Here is a 23,357-nt window from a genome sequence, read left to right as displayed (position 1 = left end):
AAAGTTGACCCAGAGGGAATCGTCAATTGCATACTTGTCGTTGCTAATTCAAAAAATTTACCAACTTGAATTATATTAAAAATGAAAAATATAAAGTTAAACCCAAATATACAGTATAAATATAACCTTATTCGTGAAACAATAAACAAATAAAATAAAAAAAAACCAACTCCATAACACCACAAAACACGCTATGCGCTAACAAGGCCAACGTTTTCCTTGCCATTGATATCTTCAATCATTAAGAACATCATCATTAGTCATTTGAATTTGAATTTACCCAGTTTTTTACCATACTAGTGTTTGGGTAAAATGAAAAACCAGTGCCTACTAATAAGCATTGGTTTTTCAATTAATAAAATAAAAAAAATAAAAAAATAAAAAACCAGCGCATGTGGTTAGCTGTTGCATTTCATTACAATACTTGCTAAGGAGCTTCAAAGTGCATGTTAGCAGGCGACAACTCTGAAAACGATTTTTGTTTTTGCCGGCCATTGCAAAACAACAGTCTAATGCAAAAAAAAATAAAAATAAATAAATAAATAAATAAATAAATAATAATAATAATAAATTATTATTATTTGAATATATTTATTTTATTTTTTGCAAAATTAAAATATTTAATTTAAATTTTGACTATGCAAAAAAAAAAAAGTTGCATTTTTATTTTATTTAATTTTAATACCATTATTTTAATTGAAAATTTTGAATTATCAATTAATTAAAGTAAATTTTTCCAGTGATCATAAATTTATAATTATAATTATGTGATAATAAATATAGAAATATAATTAAAATATAGTTGATGTTATAAATATATAAAAATATTTCATTGAGATCTTTTGAATAATATCCATATTAATATATTTTGAATTTTAGTTGTTTATAAATTGATATGCAATATTGAAAATCTATTCTATAGGGATGTTCTAATTCTATAGGCATTCAAGGGATGTTTTAAAGTAATTTAAAATTTCTGAAAATCTAACATATTCTAAGAATATGAGAGGATTAGAGGAATGTGATTTCATGAATAAAAAAAAAAAAAACAAAAACAAAAAAAAAAAAAACAAAAACAAAAAAAAAAAAACAAAAACAAAAACAAAAAAACAAAAAAACAAAAACAAAAACAAAAAACAAAAAACAAAAAACAAAAACATTTAAAAAAAAAAAAAATTAAGAATTTCACATTCTCTAAAGGAACCTCACATTTTCTTGTGTACCAAAAAAGTGATTGTAATGCAATACAACAATACTCATATTAATATGAGGTTATGCGAGATAAACTAAATCAAAATCCCCATAACATAATAGAGAAATAGAGCAATACAACAAATGATTTGATTATTAGCTGAATAACATTGAAAAACAATAACATATTTTTAAAATTGTCCCCTTTCTAAAGAAGATACAAAAGTAAACTAAAAGGTTTCTGCACATTTCATGTTTGCATGTATCATAGGCAGATGACTGCAATAATTTATTACCAAAATTTGAGAATACAAGATCTCCTAAGTAGGTTATTGAAACCTTTAAGGAGGTGAGATTATTTTGGTTAGCCAACAACTATCCATGTAGCTATGCTAATACACACGCGCCTTCGGTGGGAATGTCTCAATTTCATCATCCAATGTATTCATGTGAACAGGCCTGTATTCTAGCCTTACTTTCTCATTCTCCCAATATCTGCAGTAAAAGGGCAGGAAATTTGTTTGTGAACTAGACTGATATCTTGGCAGAAATACAAGCATATGCAGGCAGGAATCGTTATGCAGAGGGGAGCAGATTTCAGCAGAGGTAGGAAGCAATAAATATACTGACTAAATCCTTTATTGATGTAACATGATATTAGGAACCACAAAAATATCCCAAATGTAGAGTATAGAAACAAGATGAAAGTCATGAAACAAAATAACTCAATACTCAGATAAGGTAGGAGATAAAATGATGCTAGTCATGTTAATATGTTATAGAATATCATTCATTCACTATTAAACTTCAAATGATAGGTTTGGTCTAAGAAATGCCATAGTTCATAGAAATGAAAGAGGTTATATAATCAAGCATCCTAGTGCTACAAAAGTCTAAAAAGTTTCCAAATTCACAAAAATCTTATCATGGAACTCATACTGGTTTTGTCCTGCCTTTGGAGGAAAATTAATATCATAAAATTTTAGTATGAGCATAGGCATGTACAATCATAAAGCAGGTATAACTTAACATGCTTATTTGGGTGGCGAGGGTGGAGACTGGAGAGAGAGAGAGAGAGGGAGAACACAAATACATAGAAATGGGAAGACATTGCAATTCTGTCATCATTCAGAGGAAAATCAATTGAAAAAATAAAAACAAATATGGAGTGTAAGTTACCCCAATGTATGTTTCATCCATTTCTCATCATCTCTTGTCTGCAAAGCCAAAGGAGATGGTCATATTAATAATGATAAAGAGAGGAAAAGGAAATCCCTAAAGGAAATAGACAGGAACTAACCGTAAAATCTTCACGGGCATGTGCACCTCTGCTTTCTTTTCTGGCTTCAGCAGAGTGCATTGTAATACATGCATTAATCAACAGGTTTTCCAACTCAATAGTTTCTATAAGGTCTGAGTTCCTGAGAATACATAATACAAACAAAAGTTAGAAAAATAAAAATTAAAATCATCAAAGAAAGCGTGCGGGCAAGAGTAAAGTGGCTTAAACAAGTTTACCAGATCAAATTTCGATCCTTCACCTTCACATCATGGAAACTGTCCCATGTCTTGTCAATCAACTGACAACCTACAGTCAAGACAAATAAATGGGCGAGGAGATGATAAATATAGCAGTAACTGAGTTGATTAGTAAAGCTAAGTTGTGAATCAAGGGCATCAGCAAGTTGATTTCTAGATTACAGTAACTGTACAAGGGAAACAAAACAAAATGGATTCCATATGTCTACCTTCTTGTAAAGTCTCTTGTGTACGGAAAACAGCAGCATTGTTTTGCATTACTCTTTGCATATTCAACCGAATCTTAGATGTGGGCAATGAACCATTTGAATTTCTAAGCTTGTCCAACCATGCAATAGTCTTCTCTCCAGAATCCTTTTCCAAAGGCTTTTGTTGTTGCCCTAAGGAATGAAAGCCATGCCCCATGCATCTCAGACATATGTGTCATTATATAAGAACTTGGTGATTCAATTAATAAATTCAAACTCACCTGGTCTATGGATTTCTGCGACCCGATTAGCACATGCCCGGCCAAAAACAACAATGTCAAGAAGAGAATTTGCGCCTAACCGATTGGCACCGTGAACTGATGCACAGGCTGCTTCTCCAGCAGCCATGAGGCCAGGCACAACAGCATCAGGATCATTACCTTTAATAGTCACCACCTGCAGAGAGACAAATTAATTAATGTAAGAAATAATACCTTCACTTTGAAGTACATAAACTATACTGAATTAAAGGTTAAAACCAAAACACTCTTGGTTGTTGCATTAGATTTTCATACCTCTCCATGGTAATTTGTTGGAACGCCACCCATATTGTAATGCACAGTGGGCAAAACAGGAATTGGCTCCTTTGTAACATCAACACCAGCAAAAATAGCAGCAGTTTCAGAAATACCAGGAAGTCTTTCTTTGAGTACCTCTGGGGGTAAGTGGTTCAAGTGGAGGTAGATGTGGTCCTTTAGTGGCCCTATTTAATGTTAGGCAACAAAATATAAACACATTATTGGTATTTGGTAAAGTGAATTCTCAATTTGAAAAAAAAGGAAGGGGAGAAGAACAAGAAAAAATAAAAGATAAATATAAGCAAACCAATAAGGATATATGAGATGATCATTTTGGAACATTCAAGACTACAGATCCTTAAACTTTCATCTATACTGAAAAAGAGAACACTGTCTTTAAATTAAAGACAAGCAGAAAGAATGAATCTGGCATTAAGAGGCTATCCGGTTCATGCTCTATTAATTTTCTTATAACTCGGAACGCTGTACAAAGTCTATTGTCACCCAGTATAGAAAAGTGAAAGAAATTTGAGGGCATTAACAATAAGTGTTCTAACAGTTATATATCCATATTACACCTGAAATCTAACATACATTAACAAGGTCTTACCTACACCACGCCCTTCTCGGATTTCCATTGTCATAGACCTTGAAACGACATCCCTTGAGGCAAGATCCTTTGCTGTTGGTGCATATCGTTCCATAAATCGCTCACCTTCACTATTCCTGAGAATGCCACCTTCACCACGAGATCCTAAACAAAGAAAATACAGGAAGAATATGTAAACAGAGGTGCATGAAAATGATGGATCCTCACAACAAATGGAGCAAATTACAGATCCATATCCATCGTGAATAATCAGTTAGGGAAGGCATCAAAACCTTCAGTGATGAGACAACCAGCTCCATATATACCAGTTGGATGAAATTGCACAAACTCAAGATCCTGCAAGATGACAAGTAAGAAGATCTAATGGGAGTAAAATAGCAGAGAAAATTGGAAAGGTTCCTATACAAACCTGGAGAGGAAGCCCAGCACGTGCAACCATAGCATTCCCATCTCCTGTGCACGTATGAGCAGAGGTTGCAGAGAAATATGTTCTACCGTAACCCTGATGAAAAATTCAGGCAAATTAGGTTACACAAAGATATCTATGAAAGAAATCCAAATGAATTCCACAAACAAGTAGGTACCCCAGTGGCCAAAATAGTAGAAGCAGCACGGAAGCGATGTAATGTCCCATCCTCCATGTTTAGTGCAATTACACCTTGGCAACTTCCTGGTGTAGACATTGGATATCAACTAAGTTTCACATAGAACACTTGTGCAAAAGGATTTCACATTGAAAAGTAAAAAAAAAAAAAAAAAAAACAAACAAAAAACAAAAAACAAAAAAAAAAAACAAAAAAAACAAAAAACAAAAAAAAACAAACAAAAAAAAAAAAACAAACAAAAAGGAAGGCAATGTGCCAACGATCTATAGAACCCTTTTTTAATACACAGACACACGCACACATAATACGTATATATATATATATATAACACATAGAATAAAAAAAATTATTAAATGAGAGAAAAGAATTAAATTTATAGACATTTTTCTACCACAATTTTTTTTTTCTGACTTGCTTACCTGATCATAATGTCATAGGCACTTATATCATCAACTCATAGTGAGGGTACAAGTATGCAACAAATCTTCAAAAAGAGTATTGTTCACACGCAAGAAAATTATTCACATTGCATCTCAAGTATGCAACAAATCTTCAAAAAGAGTATTGTTCACACGCAAGACAGTTATTCACATTGCATCTCAAGTATGCAACAAATCTTCAAAAAGAGTATTGTTCACACGCAAGAGTGCAAGATAATTATTCACATTGCACATATAATTTTATAAGACAATAGTTAGGCTGCAACAATCCCAATTGAGAGCGTACCATCACTATTCATTAGTAAATCCAACGCAAAATATTCCACAAAGAACTGTGTATTATGTTTCATAGCCTGGCCATACAAAGTATGCAACAAAGCATGACCAGTCCGATCAGCAGCACATGCACAACGATATGCTTGTCCACCTGAATAATTAGTAATAAGAATTGTTAGATTGCACAGAAATATGGACTGCAACCCCAGATAGACAGCATCTGATTACCTTTTCCAAAATTAAGACTCTGACCACCAAATGCACGTTGGTATATTTTCCCATCTTCTGTTCGGGAGAATGGCAGCCCATAATTCTCAAGTTCTATAACTGCTTTTGGTGCTTCCCTACACATGTATTGAATAGCATCCTGATCACCTAGATAAAATTAACACACAGCTCTGAAGATACAAGTAGAAGAGAACACATTGCAGCCTTCACAAGTTATAATAAGAAATTATGTCACTTTATTACTTTAATGTTTCAATAAGTCGCTGCACACTACAAATAAACATTTAGAAGTGAAATGAATTTAATTCTAAAAATCATCATAACATTTAGAAGTGAAATGAATTTAATTCTAAAAATCATCATAACATTTAGAAGTGAAATGAATTTAATTCTAAAAATCATCATACCTAGCCAATCGCTTCCTTTAACTGTATCATACATGTGCCACCTCCAATCATCCTCAGTCATGTTTCCTAATGCAGCATTTATACCACCCTACAGAGGATTTTCTTCAGTTTGAGATTGAAAATAAAATATCTGTCTCACGATTGAGACCAGAAAACGACCTCCAGAAGCTAGAACCAAGGTTGTCAAATGTACCATAGGAAGAACATCTAATCAAATTAATGTGAAATAGTATCCTTTATTATTTCTCTATACAAACCATTTCATTGGTCAATGAAAGGAATGAAACATTATAGAATATGGAGAAAGGTTTTGATTATTTTATTCATGAAATAGGAGGCAACAAAGAAAACAAACAAACCCAAATGTAATGAAGGTGGAGAACAAAATTTTGACAATCTAAATTTAAAATAAAATGAAGATATATAGTATAATAATAAGTAATTAAGTAGTTAAAAGAAAAAATCTCTACCCCATAAAAAAATTAGGAAAATGCTTTCTTCCCTTCTGAATTTCCCATCTACTGTGACTTTCGTTCATTGGGTGCCCATGAATTAGCCGCCCCAAAAACTAATTAGAAAAGGATTTAGTTACCAATTGGATAATGTCATTTCATGTCATGAGGGATAGATTGGAAGAGACTGGAGGGGTATGTAGCATTAATCAAAAAAATATACATGTGCAATGAGCTAGAAATAAAGTACCTGAGCTGCAACAGTGTGAGAACGAGTAGGAAATAGCTTGGTGATGCATGCTGTATTGAATCCATGCTCAGACAACCCTATTGCCGCCCTAAGCCCTGCACCTCCTGCACCTACCACCACAGCATCATATGTGTGATCAACCACTGTATACGAAGACCCGCCCACATTCTGCTAAAACAACAAAAAATAACTCAAAATCAACGAGATACAGGAGACAAAAATAGTATCATCGCCGCCATTAAATAATCAAAACCAAAATCGAGAGAAAAGACTACTGACCGCGCTTACTGGAAAACAAAATTAAGCTAACTTTAAGAGAAATTAATCAAACAACACCTAGGTTACGAGCTCAGAGCCTCGGAGTAATAGAATGAGAGACAAATGTAAGAGATTTAATATAAAACTTGCCAAAGCAATAAAATTAAAGCGACTTCTATAAGCACTGAGCTAGAAATATCCGTTTGCATAAAAACACACAGATAACGAGAGAGAGAGAGAGAAATCGTACAGTTTGAGATGAGAAGAGTCGCCGGAAATGAGAACGGCCGGCGATTGATCTGTCGGATGGAATGCGCAGGCCACGCGACACACAGCGCCACATCTCTTGGAGATTCTGGTTATTGGGCTTGCAATGCTAACTATGGAGATCGAAGAGAGCCGGAGAAGGGGATGTGAAACACAAATAAATAAATATAAATATACAAACAGTAAAGTAGAGATTCTGCTGGGAGTTTGGAAAATACTGTTCTCCGGTGTCCGAAATAGGGCCGAAATATAGGGGCTTATAAATTTTGTAATTTGTGAAAAATAGTTAATTACTGAAATGGTCAATTAACTATACAGAAATTATCAATTCGGTTTTTGACTTTTTTTTTGTCTAACTAAAAAAAAATTTAATTAATTTGGTCTGTTTGTTTACCGATCAGACGTCTGTTTACTCGATATTAAATTGGTAATTTTGTTATAGTCAGAGGATTATTACGATAATTAATTCTTCAGTTTAATAATAGAGGAAATGATGTATGTGATGACTAAAATGGTCCTAAACTATAGCAAAATTATCAATTTTGTGCCGCGTAAAGCCGTAAACAGATGTTGACGGCTAAACAAACAGAATACCAAATTTATTAAAAAATTAAAATTAAGAGACTTAATTAAATAAAAAACATAATCAATAATCAAATTAGTAATTTCCCTATAGTAAAACAACCATTTCGATAATTAACTCTACTGAAAATGCCTTTTTTAGCATAGTTAAGAAGGGCCTACTTTAATGCATCAAAACTCTTTTAAGAAAAATCTGGAGGATTTTCTAATCATCTTTTACGAACATAATCTGGAGGATTTTCTAATCATTTTCCAAACTAAATAGACCATATTCATATATAAAAACTATTTTTTTTCTCAATTTACTTAAATAAACCTTAATTGTCACTATTAATTACGAAGTAGAGTTAATTCCACTAGAGGGCATTTGTTTTTTTGACAAGAGTAAATACCGAAAATGGTCCATCGACTATAGCTAAATTCACAAATTGGTTCTCGACTTTCAATTTCAATCAATTAAGTCCTTAACTTTGCAATTTTGACACGATTTGGTCCTCCATCTATTTGACCGTTTGTTGACCGTGATCGACGATCTCCAGAAGAACCTTCAGCTCTCGTCGGAGCATGTGGAGGCCTCCAGGATGACGTTGCATCGGTTCGGAAACACGTCGTCTTCTTCGCTCTGGTTCGAACTCAACTACATTGAATCCAAAGGGAGGATGAAGAAAGGCGACCGGATTTGGTAGATTGCTTTCGGCGGTGGATTCAAATGTAACAGTGCAGTCTGGAAATGCAACCGGAACCTTAAAAAATCGACGATGGACCATGAAATTATATATATATCCTCAAAAATCACAGTCAACAAACGGACAAATAGACAGAGGACCAAATTGTGTTAAAATTACAAAGTTAAGGACTTAATTGGTTGAAATTGAAAGTTGATGACCAATTTGTGAATTTAGCTATAGTCGAGGGACCATTTTGGGTATTTACTCTTTTGACGATTTTAAATTTAGTCTCAGACTATCATTTTTGCCATAGACTAATATTTTTTTAGATAGTTTTAGCCCTTTCATGACTTTTCCTATTTGTAGTAAGGACATTTTTGTTTTTCATATTTTTCTTTTGTTATTTTTTCGATTTCAACCGATTTAATTAGTTTAAAGCTTTAGGTAACCTATAATTGTTAGTAACCCTATTTTTCAACCAATTTTTAGTAAAGTCCTAAAAAAAATTTGGACCGGCTCTAGACATGCCTCATGCTTTTTTGGAATAAGTTACATCGATATAAACTAGATAGACTTGAAGGGCATGCACTCATGCCCAACAATGAAAACACCATCGAACAAACGACCCAAGCGGAAGGTACAAACAATGGATGCCCTTCCGGCTTCAACCACTGCAAATTGATAGAGAAAATGGCATTATTTGCCTATTTCCGATGAGTAGTTATGTTGTGCATCCGTATGCATCATGCATGGTGTATATGGATACAAAAATGACGTCGTTTTATTAAAAACGCGCGTCTTCCCTTAAAAAAAAAGTCAGTTTCGATTTCCAACAACAACTTTATGTTGTTCATTCATTCTAAAATTTTAGTTCATAGATTATGGAATTTTAGTTCATTGATTTTGGAATTATAGTTCATCGATTCCGGAATTGTAATTTATCGATTCTGAAATTTTAGTTCATAGATTCTGGAATTTTAGTTCATTCATTATGAAATTTTTAGTTCATAGATTAGATTCTGGAATTTTAGTTCATCGATTATGGAATTATAGTTCATCGATTCTGGAATTTTAGTTCATATGTTGTTGCTGGGAATCAAACCTGATTTTTTTTAAGGGGAGACGCGCGTTTTTAATAAAACGACGTCGTTTTTGCATCCGTATGCACCATGGTGCATACGGATGCACAGCATAATTTGTCATTTCCGACGGGGTAAAAATTTGCCCATGCCAACTTTAAAAAATAAAAATAAAAATTACAAGGAGTTATATTGATCTTCATTTATAAGAAGTATAATTAATTAAATATCAACAAATGAATATGTGAAATATCAATTCAATACCATTAATTAAATGTTTATACAACGTGAGATGCTATTCACTCAAATTTATTAAAGTACAATATTGTTTATTAATAGAAGACACTTCCCTTTTGTCTAATCTAACCTTTCAAATTTATTTTAGAGGGTGTTTGATAGCCATAAAAGTTTGAACTTTCTTGAGAATTTAAAAAGTGAGAGAATTATTCTAGTATTTAGTCAATTATTTGTTATGTTTTTTTTTTAATTGTTTGTATATAATAAGGATATATTAGAAATTTAAAAAAATTCTAGAAAAATTTGAACGTACCAAATTAATTAATTTATAGATAATTTAATAGTTATGTTTCAAGGTAACACTAAAATATTAATTATTTTTTTTGTAAAGTTATTCTCATCAAACATGATCTTTTAAACCATTTTCTCATGAATTTAATTAATGGCAAAGTAGTAAATGGCCTCTTAGTGTTCTACATATATTTTATGTAAGATATAAAATATTTTTCTATTATATTGAGGCATGTATTTAGTTATTTGTCCTACTTACTATTATACTAAGGTATGTAAGAAAGTATATTTTTAATATACTAAAAGTATATTATTTGTGTACTGAATGTACATTATATAAAATAATGTACTTTTAGTATTCAAATAATGTACATCCCCTGAATACAAAGTACATTTTTAATATACTAAATGCACATTATTTTATACTATACAAAATATGGTCCACACAACTTGTGTGGACCATGGTCCACGCAATAACGATTGTTATTTCTCTAGCATGAAGTAGCTCTCTCATTTAGGAGGTCATGCGTTCGAGCCTCACTCGGAACGAGTAGGTTGAGAAAATAGCTATGAACAGAAACTACATTGTAACAGAAACGCTATAACTTGAAATATTATAATATTAAAACAATTATGATGTGTCACGATATTTTACTTCTGGCAGCTAAGAGGAATAAATCCATAGGCAAAGAAGAAAAACTTCCATTGTGAAGTTGAGAAGTGGAGGTAAAATTACAGAGTGCTAGTGTTTCTTCTTTGAGGGAGCAATTGCTTGCATACTTACAGCACCAATCACAGTGTAGTGGGCAACGATGAACTTGGATTATTGGCGTGTCAATTTATATATAAGATGTGATGTGATATGAATATCTCAGCTCTTCAGGAATTTCTTACAGTAAATTAGACATGTGGAATTGCAAATTTCCCAACTCGCGGAGATAGTATCGACTGCGGATCCACTATAGTCAGTATCTTCGGTATAGACAACCCACCGGAGATCACGATTTCTGCATCATTTCACAACTGCATTATATCATTTTTTGTGTAATAGAGCTTCAAGCTCACTCAGGTTTTAGCGTGTCAGTAGTTCAGTAGGTAGTATTTGGAGAAAGAGACTAAAGACAGTCACAGCCAATGAATTACGTGATTTACATGCTCGGTTTTAGTTGTTTAGTGTTTACCTATGCCTTCTCGAACGGATAGACTTGGCCTCATGATGTCCTTGGAGTTGACAAGGTAGATATCGCCGAGGTAGAGGTGATTGGTTGGGAGATAAACACAGCAGAGCTCCTCTGGGCCTGAACTCTTCTGGAGAACCAGAGTTGAGGTGATGAAGCCCAGTGCATATTCTCCCACCCGGGGATGCTTTATTATTGCCACTTCTTTGAAGGCTTGAGAATTGTGATCTGGGAAAGCCATTTTCTGCACTCTGTTTAATCTATTGAACCCTCTCGGAATAAAGCAGAATCGTAAGTTTACCTGTTGAAATTGCTGCGCTGATTTGTTTGGAAGCGGAGTAGACATAGCCCATCAGAGGCATCTTTTTGATCAGCCATTCTCCTAAACCAAGTACAGAAGCACCTAACCATGAGGAGATGAACACCCCAACCAGAAAGATGAAACTGATGGAGGTCACAAATCCAAGACCTGTGAAATTGTCAAAAAATTTCAAGTTTAAAAGTTGATACACCTAAAGGAGAGCAACTCTGTGTAAGGTATCCACACTCTTCCTCAATCAGCTTCAAATCATATAAACCTCCTAATATTATCATATTATGTCTGTGATTTAGCAGAGCCAGACTGTATTGTGGATGGGAAATTAAATATACAAGTTTCCAAAATGGTATGTATCACTTGAATTACAACTTTACATGTCAGTTAAAGAACTAGAGAAAGAACCTGAGTTTTAGAAAACAAATTGATAGCATAATCTCACCACCCCCATCCCTGTTGATTAACCATGTCATTCCAAACAACAAACACCTGGTAATGCTTTTGTGGGCATACTTATAACAATACCAACTATTGAAATCACGCAAACAAATATGTATGGGGTAGTTTCTAATACATTTTAATTTATTCTCCTACTCCAGTGCTTTTCAAAATTCTCTTTTACCGGTTACAACATTTTTATAACATATTAACATGAACTAAAAATTTCCAGCTAAGGCACGTATGGTTGCATTCTGCCGATTCAACAGACAAAGGTGTGAACCCCTATGGATTAGTGTAGTGATCAAGGTTCAACTGTAAAACTGGTGCTCCTGACATCAAAATCAGTTTTCTAATTCCTATGGATCAAGCTTATGTTTCCCCATAAAACAAGCATATGAAGTGCATTAATGATGGCCATGCACTTAGGTAAGTATCGTCATTAACTCTTTGCTTATATCTTACTCCTTGTTTAAGCTACACGGAAGGTAATGCTTTTCAGTTTCGCTCACCATTGTAATGTTCTACAAAATCATGGTATTCTAGTTTTTAATAGACTTTTTGTATATAGGTATTGCAAAAAATGAATAGAATACACAAAACAGCCTCTTCCTGAACTCAATCAAAATAATGCTAATACTATGGAAGCTGATTTTTTTAATGTTTTACTCAGAACAGGATAAAGCTAAATGGTTTCGCAATACAGTAAAAGAAGATATGTAATGCTGGTACACATATAAAGGAAATAGTCTTGCTGAAATACACAAAACACAAACTAACCACTATACTTACCGAATACATTTATTCCCAGGTGAGTATATATTGGAGAAAAGAAGCCATCCACAAAACAAATGAACCACCATGTTATGTAAAAGGTCATAGCTATGGGAAATAAGATGACACTGCAAAAAAATAAAAAAAGAGAAGAGGTTAAAGCCCTGTAAGTACTATAAAGAAACAAAAATATATACATGAAATGATGATATTGTCAAATACAGAGTAAAGAGCATTGTAAAAGTAAAAGAAGTAATTTTAGCATGCTTAGGGCTTCACAACTTACAGTACCCCAGTTATGGACTACATTCATGAGTTTGATGACAAATATTCTGTAATATCCTATCAAAATCATCTAAAGTTTTACAATTAAGTTGAAAGAACAAGAAAAAATGCAAAAGATCAAAACTCATGCACAAACTGAAAGAAGTACTTGGATTGGTTTGTGGGCAGCTCAAGCCATTTTGGTTTTCAATTGAAAGAAGAGAATAATTAGGTCATTGTATTTGCGAACTACTATGTAGTGTGATGACACCTCTATTAGCATTTCAAATGGTTGGTCACAAGATCAAACCCCAGGTGGTGGGGACATTGATTCTTTGGGCTGAAACAGATACTACCGTGTAAATAAATCATCATATTCAGTTTTCATTGGCTTGATACCAGTAAATTATGCTAAAATTCTACTTTAATTTGGACAAACAACTAGAAATTCCATGCATACTCAAGGAGGCAGATATACAGCAGGCAGCTCAGGTTCTAAAAAGTTTACCCCTAGGATAAGAAAATATTCCCATCTCCCAAGTATCATGGCTATACGAGCTCCAGTAAACATGCAGTTCAAAAATGAAAAGCATCTAGTTTAAATGTGATCAAGAGTAAGACACAGAATATTTAGTTCAAATTCAATTCAAAAGAGAGACCATTTAGTTCAAGCTCAATAAATATCCACACATGGAATGCTCTTTATACAAGGTGTTCATTCTAATGAAAGATGAAGAAAACAAAGAATACTGACCATCCAGTAATGAACTTTTTCCAAGCCCAGCTGCGAATCACCTTGCTTATCGCCTGCAAAAATTAGAAATTAAGAAAACCGTGAATTTAAAACCCTGGTTACAGAGTCTTAGTGTTTTACCCTGTTTGGCTAACATAATCAAAAAATTCCAAACATTTCGTGTGTGGAAGGAGAGGCAATCAATCAATAGGTTGTTTGAAATTTGAAATGATGAGACATTTGCATTGATATGTGATGTGTGTGAGAATGTGAGAATGTGAGAGGGAGAGACCTCTTTGCCGGTGGAGTAAGAGGAAGGAGGAGTCGGGGAATCTTCAGGGGAATAAGAATTGGAGCACGCCCCGTTCTCCAAGTCACCGCCGCCGGCCACCGGAATCAGCCGTTCCAGATCCTTATCCTTCTCCTTCTCCTTCTCCTTATCCTTCTCCGATCGGGTTCCCATTTCTATCTCTCTGCTCTTCCCGCGAGTGAATGATAAACTAAAACCTCTGCCAAACGGAATTCCGGACGTTAGCGACGTATTCCTATTTACTACGTAGATTTCTTGTCATTCATCTACCACCTCTGTCCTCCCCAAGTCACCAAATAATGAGTCATACTTGTGTATGATCGTCTAAGAATTTTTATTCCTCAAATATGAAAATGCAATAAATAAAGTATATGTAAGGACAAATGTAATATTAAAAGGATTGAATGTAATATGTAAAGGATCGAATCCCGATAATGCGATATTGATTCTTTAAACTGTAAAAGTATAGAACAGATAGTACCTTATAATACAGTCAATAGTATTTGAAAAAATTAAAAAAATAAAGTATATGTAAGGACAAATGTAATATTAAAACGATTGAATGTAATATGTAAATGATCGAATCTCGGTAATGGGATATTGACTTTTTAGGTTGTAATAGATAAATAAAGTATAGAACGGATACTACATTATAATAGCGTCAATAGTATTCAAAAAAATTAAATAAATAAAGTATATGTAAGGACAAATGTAATATTAAAAGTATTACATTTTCCCTTTAGTGTTGACAAGTGTTTGTTACTTATAAGGGAAAATATAATATTTTTGCGAAAAAATATAATACTTTTAAATCAAAATATAAAAGTACTACATTTTTTCGTATAAGTAATAAACATTTTATTTCTTATTAGCATAACATTTTTCAGTATTAGTATTACATTTGATCTTGACCCGACCCGCCGCACAGATTACACAAGCTTTTGTCCCAAGGATCTGTGAGTCACACAGCGTTTGGTTGGTGCTTTTGTAGTATACTATTAAATTTGATGGATCACACTTGTGTGAAACGGGTCGATCAATATGAAATGGTTATGCTTATACTAAAAATATAATACTAATAAAAAATAAAGTATTTGTTACTAATAAAATATAAAGTATTAGTATTACAGTTGATCTTGACCCGACCCACCGCACAGATTACATAAGTTTTTGTCTCAAGGGTCTGTGAGTCACATGGCGTTTGGTTGGTGCTTTTGTAGCATATTATAAAATTGGAATAAGGGTCAAATAGGCCATCGAACTGCACAAGATAATGCAATTAGACCACTGAACCTAAAAAATCAACAATCGGGTCCCTAAACTAATAAATTTCAAACAAATCTTCCAATTTGTAGGTTTCCAACAGGTCATACTCCCAAATTAATTATTTTTTAAAAAATAAAATTTAAAAATTAATTATTTAAGTAATTAAAAAAAAAAAAAAACAGAAACGGCCGGAGACGAAGAAACTTCTTCGTCTCCGGCCGTTTCTGTTTTTTTTTTTTTAATAATTAATTTTTAAATTTTATTTTTAAAAAAATAATTAATTTGGTTGTTGACATGTTAGAAACCTTCAAATTGGATGAATTGTTAGGAATTGATTAGTGTAGGGACTCAATTGTTGGTTTTTTGGGTTCAGTGGCCTAATTGTATTATTAGGTGCAGTTCAATGGCCTATTTGACCCTTATTCCTATAAAATTTGATGGATCACACTTGTGTGAAACGGGTCGATCAATATGAAATGGTTATGCTTATACTAAAAATATAATATTAATAAAAAAATAAAGTATTTGTTACTTATAAGGGGAAGTGTAATACTTTTGATTAAAATATGTAATACTTTTTAAAGTATTACATTTTTCCTCAAAAATATTACACTTCCCCTAAGTAATGTTTACAAGTGTTTGTTACTTATAAATAAAAATGCAATGCTTATGAAGAACAATGTAATATTTTAAAATTATAATGTAAAAGTATTATATTTTTCCTCAAAAGTATTACATTTTTCTTTATAAGCAAATAATCACTTTATTTTTAATTAGTATTACATTTTTCAATATAAATATTACATTTTTATTTGACCAACTCACAGATAAGGATCCATGAAACAGTCTCACAGAAGTGTTTGCCAAATTTGATACATTGTTTTCCTACTTTAGTTATTTTTATATTTGATTCAATTTTTTTAGTAATTATAAGACGTATTGCATTTCTCCTCCCCTAAACTAGAAAAAAAAAAAAAAAAAAAGAAGGAATAAGGTTCAAATTGGTCACTAAACGTAATCTGAAAATGCAATTAGGTCATTGAACGAAAAAAAGTGCAATTAGATCATTGAACACTTCAAAAATGTGCAATTAGACCACTGAATACTCCAAATGTATGCAATTTCACCGAATAACATGTTACCATCAAATTTAGCAGGTTACAGGCTTACGTGGCAGCTGAGTAACATTTTTAATAATTTTTAATAAATTATGTATCTTATGAGTGAATTATGTATCTGGAACAAATTAGTAGTTGTGTCTTATGTTATAAATTTTTGCGTCTTATGTTGTAAAAATTTGTGCCTATGAACACAAATCATGTACCTAAATCAGATTTGAAAAATAAGTAAATATATAACATGTGTATGTGTCTTGTGTTATGATTTTTTGTATCTTATGTTATGAAATTTTGTATCTTACAAGTATGAATTCTTTACCTCGTATTTTCAATCCAATTGGATTCATATTGCTATGCTATGTGTCTTTTATTGTGATTTTTTGTGTTTTATATTGCAAAATTTTATATCTTACGAGTATGAATTATGTACCTCATTGTTTCAATCCATGGTCCATAATGTTGAACCATGATGCATGATATAAATTGCCAAGGAATAATAATTGATTAATCATGATTTTAATTGTTAAATACAATTTTTCTCTTTAAAAAATGTTAAACATAGTTGCCCAACTCGTGGGCTAGCCCATGGAGCACACCAATTCGCATGAAGTGGGCTAGGGTAACTTGAAACTTAGCTAACGGGCCAGCCCACAGAGTCTTCCAAAATTTAAACCCACAATAGTTGGGCAAATTATGCTGTGGAACCGTGTCTTCCTTACAAGGTGGATATGGTTTCAAAACTGTTTATAATTATGAATATATAGTTCAAAAAGTATGAATATAGAGTTCTATGATTATGAATATAGAGTTATTGATGGATTTAATTCACCCGGGATAGCCCGAATTATTAAACCCGGATAAGAATACGTACGAAATAAATAATATAACGCAGAGATATCGTAAGGCCGCAGGGACCGTATATTGTATTAATTGTCGCTAATAAGCTATTACAAGACTTGATTAGGACAATAATGCTAGAAGATAGTAATTCGGAATATGTTGTGTTGTGTCCCTGTTTAGGACAAGAGGGAGGCTTTTTATATCATTCATCCACAGCGATGACGAGATCGAGATCCAACTCTCGCCACACCAACGGTTCCCGCGGCACCCAACTCGTCGCAAACGGGAACGGCCCCAACAAGGCCCCCAGCGTCCAACCGGCCGCCTCCAACAGGTCGGGAGGAGACCTGAGGGCCCAGCTCACCAACCACCGCAGCAGTGGTGCACCACCCCCCGTGGCTCCCGCTGCTACGGCTCCTGCTACCGCTCCAACTCGCGCCCTCATCCAGGAGGGGCTGGCGGTCTTCGAACAAGCCTCCATGGCACTGGCCCGTGTTGCGGCGGGCCTCCGGGCAGAGGAACAAGCCGACCTAGGCGCCACCCAAGGGGGCCTGCCGCCGAGCGCCGCACCGCCTCCACCTCTCTCCAGGGGGCGCAGCGGGCCGAGCGCCGCGCCACCTTCGGCACGGGCCACACAAGGGGAAGTCAACTCCCCCCGCCCGACGGATAGACAAGGAGGAGGGAGCTCCCGCCGAGACCGTCAGCATGGTGATGATGGAAGGGCCCCAACCCAAACCAGGCCCGCCCTGGAACGTTTGGGCGAGCGCGTGTCGGCACGGGACAGGTTGGGTCCGAGACCGGCCGCGAACGACCCACCAGCGGCCGAATCGTGCTCCCGCAGGCCGCCACGACAAGCGTCGGGCACTTGGAGGTCGCCGAGTCGCGGACCCCGAACCTAGCCGCAGCAGGGAGCGGGCTCGCGTAGATCCCCAGACCGTGAGACCCGAGCTCCCCCGCGACGCGGACAGCCCGCCCGGGTAGAGCGAACAGGTGAGACAAATGGCCGAGTCCCGAGCTCCAACCGGGACGAGGTCGAGCAGTTACCGAGAAGGATGGACGAGCTCCAGAAGAAGTTCGATGAAAGGGACGGGTCCTCAGAGTCCAATGACATACTGTCCACCCCGTTCGTGAGTTCTATCATGGAGGAACCCTTGCCCAAGGATTTCCGTTTCCCCACCGTCAAAGCGTACTCGGGGACCACAGACCCGCGGTCGCACCTCACCAGGTACAGGGCCGCCATGATGATTACCGAGGCTACCGACGCCATCCTATGCAGGGGATTCTTTGCCACCCTGGACGGACAGGCACATGACTGGTTCGGGTCCCTCCCAGGGGATCCATCTCCACCTTCAAGGACCTAACCAAGCAGTTCCTGTTCCACTTCGCCACCAGCATACCAAGGAAGAAGCAGATTGTCGACCTGTGCGACCTGAAACAGAAGAGCTCGGAGTCATTAGCCGAGTATCTCAATAAGTGGAAGAAAGAAGTCATGGGAGTCGCCAACTTTGATGGTAAGTCGGCTATACCAATTTTCAGGAACAATGTGAGGTCGGGTGCTTTCCACCAGGATCTCATCCGGTACCCCCCGAAGAACTATGCCGACCTGATGGACAGGGCGGCCAGATATGCTGACGCCGAAGCTGCCGAGAAGAGAAAAAGGGAGCAGGAAGAAGGGAGAGGTAGGAAGGACAAGGCCCCCCAGGAGGAACGCGGCAGGGCATCTCGGCAGCATCGTCGCGACTACGCCGAGGGGCCCAGGCTGAACCCCACACGTTTCCTTACCCCGCTGACGCACCCCGTGAGTGTCATCCTAGCCCACGCGGAGGACCAGGGGATCGTCGAGTTCCCAAATGAGGAGTGCATGAAGATCTCGGCGAAGGGCGACCCCAAGAAGTACTGCCGGTTCCATCGTCAAAAGGGTCACGACACGGATGAGTGCATCCTCATGAAGAAGCAAATTGAGGAGCTCATCCAAATGGGTTACCTGGGCCACTTCATTAAACGGCCCAGCCAACCCCAAGGCCAGGGCCGGGACAATGTATGGAAGAAAGGGAGTGGTGGCTCCGCGCCACCCAACCCGGCACCCCGCAAGAGAGAGCACGACCAAAGCTCTGAAGAGGACGACAAGACGACAGAAGACTCCCAGCCCCCAAAGAAGCGGTCCATTTATGCCATTTTTGGAGGACCCGAGGGTGGCGACACCCAAGCCGAACGGAAGAAGTGGGCGAAGAGTCTATACGTTGGGGAGGTGACACAAGCCCCACGGGAGAAGAAGCTACGAAGGAAACCCATCACCTTCACCGATGACGACCTGCGGGATGGTTCCCTACCACACCGAGATGCCCTGGTGATCAAGTTGGACGTCAACAACGTGGTGGTGCACCGAGTGCTCGTAGACACGGGAAGCTCGGTAAATGTCATGTACTACGACACGTTCATCCAACTCGGCCTCCCAAGGGACCAGCTGGAGCAGGTTAGAACCCCCCTATCCGGGTTCACGGGGGACTCGATCGAAACAGAGAGATCGATTAGCCTGGATGTGGAGATAGGCACCTCACCTCACCTCAAGTAGTGGAGGGTCGAGTTCGTGGTTGTAAAAATCAGCTGCGCCCACAACATGATACTTGGTCGACCTGCCCTGGAGGACCTCAGGTGCGTGATTTCCATGGAGCACCTTTGTCTCAAATTCCCAACGCCGAACGGGGTCGGGACCGCCCGGGGGGACTAGAGAGTGAGTCGTAGCTGTTACCTACGAGCGTGCCGCCAGATGGGCAAGAAGGACCTCCGGGTCCACACCATAGCCGAGAAGGCATTACGAGACGAGACGGGTCGGCCTCGGGCTGAGCCCATAGTCGAGTCGGAGGAAGTCGTCCTGGATCTCAACCGACCCGACCGGGTCGTAAAGGTTGGGGTCGGCCTCCCGGATGAGCTCCGAGCTCGCATCATCGACACGATCCGAAGTTATAAGGAGATCTTCGCATGGGGCCCCGAAGACATGCCAGGCCTCAGCCGCGAGGTGATCACACACAAGCTGGCTGTGGACCCCTCGGTCAAGCCAGTCCAACAGCGGAAGAGATACCTCTCCACAGACAGGAGAGAATTCGTGAAAAAAGAGGTCGACACCCTCTTGGAGATAGGTCACATCAGAGAGGTCATATACCCCACCTGGTTGGCCAATGTGGTCCTCGCCCCGAAGCTGCCCACCTGGAGGATGTGCGTGGACTACACCGACCTCAACAAGGCCTGCCCCATGGACCCCTTCCCGCTTCCAAACATTGACCAGCTGGTGGACGAGACAGCGGGGTGTGCCCTCATGAGCTTCCTGGACGCATTCAGGGGGTACCACCAGATCTTCATGAAGGAGGCCGACGAGGAGAAGACGCCTTTCACCACCCCAGAAGGGGTCTACTGTTACAAGGTCATGGCCTTCGGGTTAAAGAACTCAGGTGCTACCTACACCCGGATGGTAGTCAAGGTGTTCAAACAAGTCCTCGGCCGCAACCTGCAGGCTTATGTCGACGACATGATCGTGAAGAGCACCGAGGCCAATCTGCACACGGACGACCTAGCTGAGGTATTTTCAATTATGCAACGTTTCAATCTGTCTCTTAACCCCAAGAAGTGCACCTTTGGGGTCCACGGGGGGAAGTTCTTGGGGTACATGGTTTTCAAGAAGGGCATAGAGCCCAACCCGGACAAGGTAAAAGCTATCCTGAACATGGAGCCCCCACGGTGTCTCCGGGAAGTCCAGCGCCTCAATGGGCGACTAGCGGCCCTCGGTCGTTTCCTCTCCGAGGTCGGCCGAAAGATCTCTACCATTCTTTGGAGTACTCAAGAAGACCAAGGGGTTCGAGTGGTCTCCGGAGTGCCAAAAGGCTTTCGAGGATCTAAAGACATATCTAATGTCGCTCCCCCCCACTAGCCAAGCCCGTTAAGGGGGAGGTCTTATACTTGTACCTCGGCGTCTCCCAGGCCGCGGTCAGCTCTGTGCTGGTCCGGGACGATGACGGGGTCCAACGGCTCGTGTACTACACGAGCCGAGCTATACGGGAAGCGGAGATCAGGTACACGCCCGTTGAGAAAGCCATATTTGCGGTAGACATCACCACAAAGAAGCTCGGCCACTATTTTCAAGCCCACCCCGTTCACGTCCTTACCAACCAGCCCCTAGATGCGGTGTTGAGGGCCTCGGGGTCGGCCAGCAGGTTGGTCAAGTGGGCCATGCGACTTAGCCAGTATGACATACAATTTCGGACTCGCACGGCCATCAAGGGGCAGGCACTAGCCGACTTCATAGTCGAGTGCACTGCCCGGGAAGCCACCGAGCAGGCCCGAGATGAAAACGAGGAGTGGTGGACTTTGTCCACAGACGGAGCTTCGGGACCAAAAGGTTGCGGGGGTGGGGTCGTCCTCATCACACCCGAGGGGTTCAGAGCCTACTACGGCCTCCGTTTTGCCTTCAAGCTGTCCAACAACGAAGCCGAGTACGAGGCGCTCCTCGGAGGGCTCCGACTGGCACTAAACATGAGGGTCGAGAAGCTCAAGATCCGATGTGACTCTAGGCTGGTAGTGGGCCAAGTCACAAGAGAGTTCGAGGCAAGTGACGAGAGGATGAGGAGGTACCGAGATGTGGTGCTCCAGCTCCTGGGCCAGCTAATAAACTATGAAGTCCTACAGGTACCCCGAGATCAAAACAAGGATGCCGACATGTTGTCCAAACTCAGCCAAGGGGCCCCGGAGCACATCTCAAAAATTGCCCGAGTTGAAGACTTCGAGAGGTCGAGTCTGGAGTTACACCCAGTCCTACCCATACAGAGCCGACCCCCCTGTTGGTTGGACCACCTCAAGGAGTACAAACAGACAGGTACGCTACCTCCTGATGAGGTTGATGCCAAGCTAGTGAAGTGGCGTGCCCCCACATATGTCATCATGGGAGACACGCTCTATAAGAGGTCGTACAACGGCTCCCTACTCCGCTGCTTGTACCCGGACGAAGCCAGGTCGGTCATGGAAGAAATCCACGAAGGGACCTGCTCTGCCCACCAGGGCGCCTTCACTATGGCCCGTCGAGCCATCTTGCAGGGGTACTTTTGGCCGAGAATGGCCAAAGAGTGTGCCGACTACGCAAGGAGTTGTGAGACAACACAACATATTCCTGAATTACTATCTTCTAGCATTATTGTCCTAATCAAGTCTTGTAATAGCTTATTAGCGACAATTAATACAATATACGGTCCCTGCGACCTACGGTCCCTGCGGCCTTACGATATCTCTGCGTTATATTATTTATTTCGTACGTATTCTTATCCGGGTTTAATAATTCGAGCTACCCCGGGTGAATTAAATCCATCAGTTATAAACAAAGTTTTATAATTATGAACATAGAGTTCTGTAATTATATGAATATAAAGTTCAATAATTGTGAATATGAAGTTCAAAAGTTATGAACATAGAGTTCAGTAATTATGAACATAGAATTCTGTAATTGTAAATATAGAGTTCAATAATTGTTAATATGAAGTTCAAAAATTATGAACATAAAATTTTATAATGATGAACATAGAGTTCAATAATTATAACATAGAACCGTATCAAGGTGGACACCGTTCTACGGCTTAAAATTGAGAGTTAACTAGCTTGCTTTGACAATACTAATTGTAGATTATAGGATAGACCCGGGTCCACCTTGTGTTATGGACCCTAGTCTAAAACAACATTCAAATTATGTATATGCAATTAATATATTATGTACTGAATATACATATCAAACTGCATATACATAATATGTTAATTATAATAGATATATAATTCATGATGTACCACGTTCCACAATATAACAATTCCTCTAAAGCTTTTGCAATTCTGAATTGCAAGTCAAATTTGAGTGAGCCATGTTTATATATTTTGAACTTTTTACTTGCTTCTTATTTATAGAAATTGGGTCTACATTTAAAAAGAAATTGATTGAAATTTC

General features: G+C 38.2%; 3 protein-coding genes across 5 annotated transcripts; 1 reads left to right on the top strand and 2 right to left on the bottom strand.

Moving 5' to 3' along the window:
- Positions 1 to 1,336: 1,336 nt before the first annotated feature.
- On the bottom strand, positions 1,337 to 7,533 carry LOC109151275 (succinate dehydrogenase [ubiquinone] flavoprotein subunit 1, mitochondrial-like). Of its 2 annotated transcripts, none has more exons than XM_019299198.1 (16): positions 7,273 to 7,533; positions 6,765 to 6,932; positions 6,063 to 6,150; positions 5,656 to 5,802; positions 5,438 to 5,578; positions 4,691 to 4,776; positions 4,516 to 4,608; positions 4,379 to 4,442; positions 4,107 to 4,250; positions 3,494 to 3,681; positions 3,200 to 3,374; positions 2,940 to 3,110; positions 2,710 to 2,779; positions 2,492 to 2,612; positions 2,371 to 2,408; positions 1,337 to 1,686 (listed from the first exon to the last, which is right to left on the bottom strand). In XM_019299198.1, exons 1-16 carry the CDS (start codon positions 7,363 to 7,365, stop codon positions 1,584 to 1,586), a joined length of 1,890 nt encoding a protein of 629 aa, XP_019154743.1. In that variant the 5' UTR covers positions 7,366 to 7,533; the 3' UTR covers positions 1,337 to 1,583. The 2 variants fall into 2 exon arrangements, with proteins under 2 accessions (XP_019154743.1, XP_019154742.1); XM_019299197.1 differs by having other exon boundaries at positions 6,765 to 6,935; positions 7,273 to 7,503.
- Positions 7,534 to 10,756: 3,223 nt separating this feature from the next.
- On the bottom strand, positions 10,757 to 14,447 carry LOC109151276 (protein LIKE COV 1-like). Of its 2 annotated transcripts, none has more exons than XM_019299199.1 (6): positions 14,142 to 14,443; positions 13,871 to 13,923; positions 12,871 to 12,980; positions 11,626 to 11,793; positions 11,328 to 11,552; positions 10,757 to 11,153 (listed from the first exon to the last, which is right to left on the bottom strand). In XM_019299199.1, exons 1-6 carry the CDS (start codon positions 14,310 to 14,312, stop codon positions 11,047 to 11,049), a joined length of 834 nt encoding a protein of 277 aa, XP_019154744.1. In that variant the 5' UTR covers positions 14,313 to 14,443; the 3' UTR covers positions 10,757 to 11,046. The 2 variants fall into 2 exon arrangements, with proteins under 2 accessions (XP_019154744.1, XP_019154746.1); XM_019299201.1 differs by having other exon boundaries at positions 11,056 to 11,169; positions 14,142 to 14,447.
- Positions 14,448 to 18,435: 3,988 nt separating this feature from the next.
- Positions 18,436 to 19,955, top strand: LOC109151129. The gene is made up of 2 exons (XM_019299047.1): positions 18,436 to 18,608; positions 18,716 to 19,955. The coding sequence occupies exons 1-2, from the start codon at positions 18,436 to 18,438 to the stop codon at positions 19,953 to 19,955; spliced, it is 1,413 nt and encodes a 470-aa protein (XP_019154592.1).
- Positions 19,956 to 23,357: the final 3,402 nt, after the last annotated feature.

The sequence above is a fragment of the Ipomoea nil genome, unplaced genomic scaffold (assembly GCF_001879475.1).
Source record: "Ipomoea nil cultivar Tokyo-kokei standard unplaced genomic scaffold, Asagao_1.1 scaffold2283, whole genome shotgun sequence".
NCBI lineage: Eukaryota > Viridiplantae > Streptophyta > Magnoliopsida > Solanales > Convolvulaceae > Ipomoea > Ipomoea nil.
Note: the sequence above shows the minus strand (reverse complement) of the source record. Positions and strands in the feature narration are given on the sequence as shown.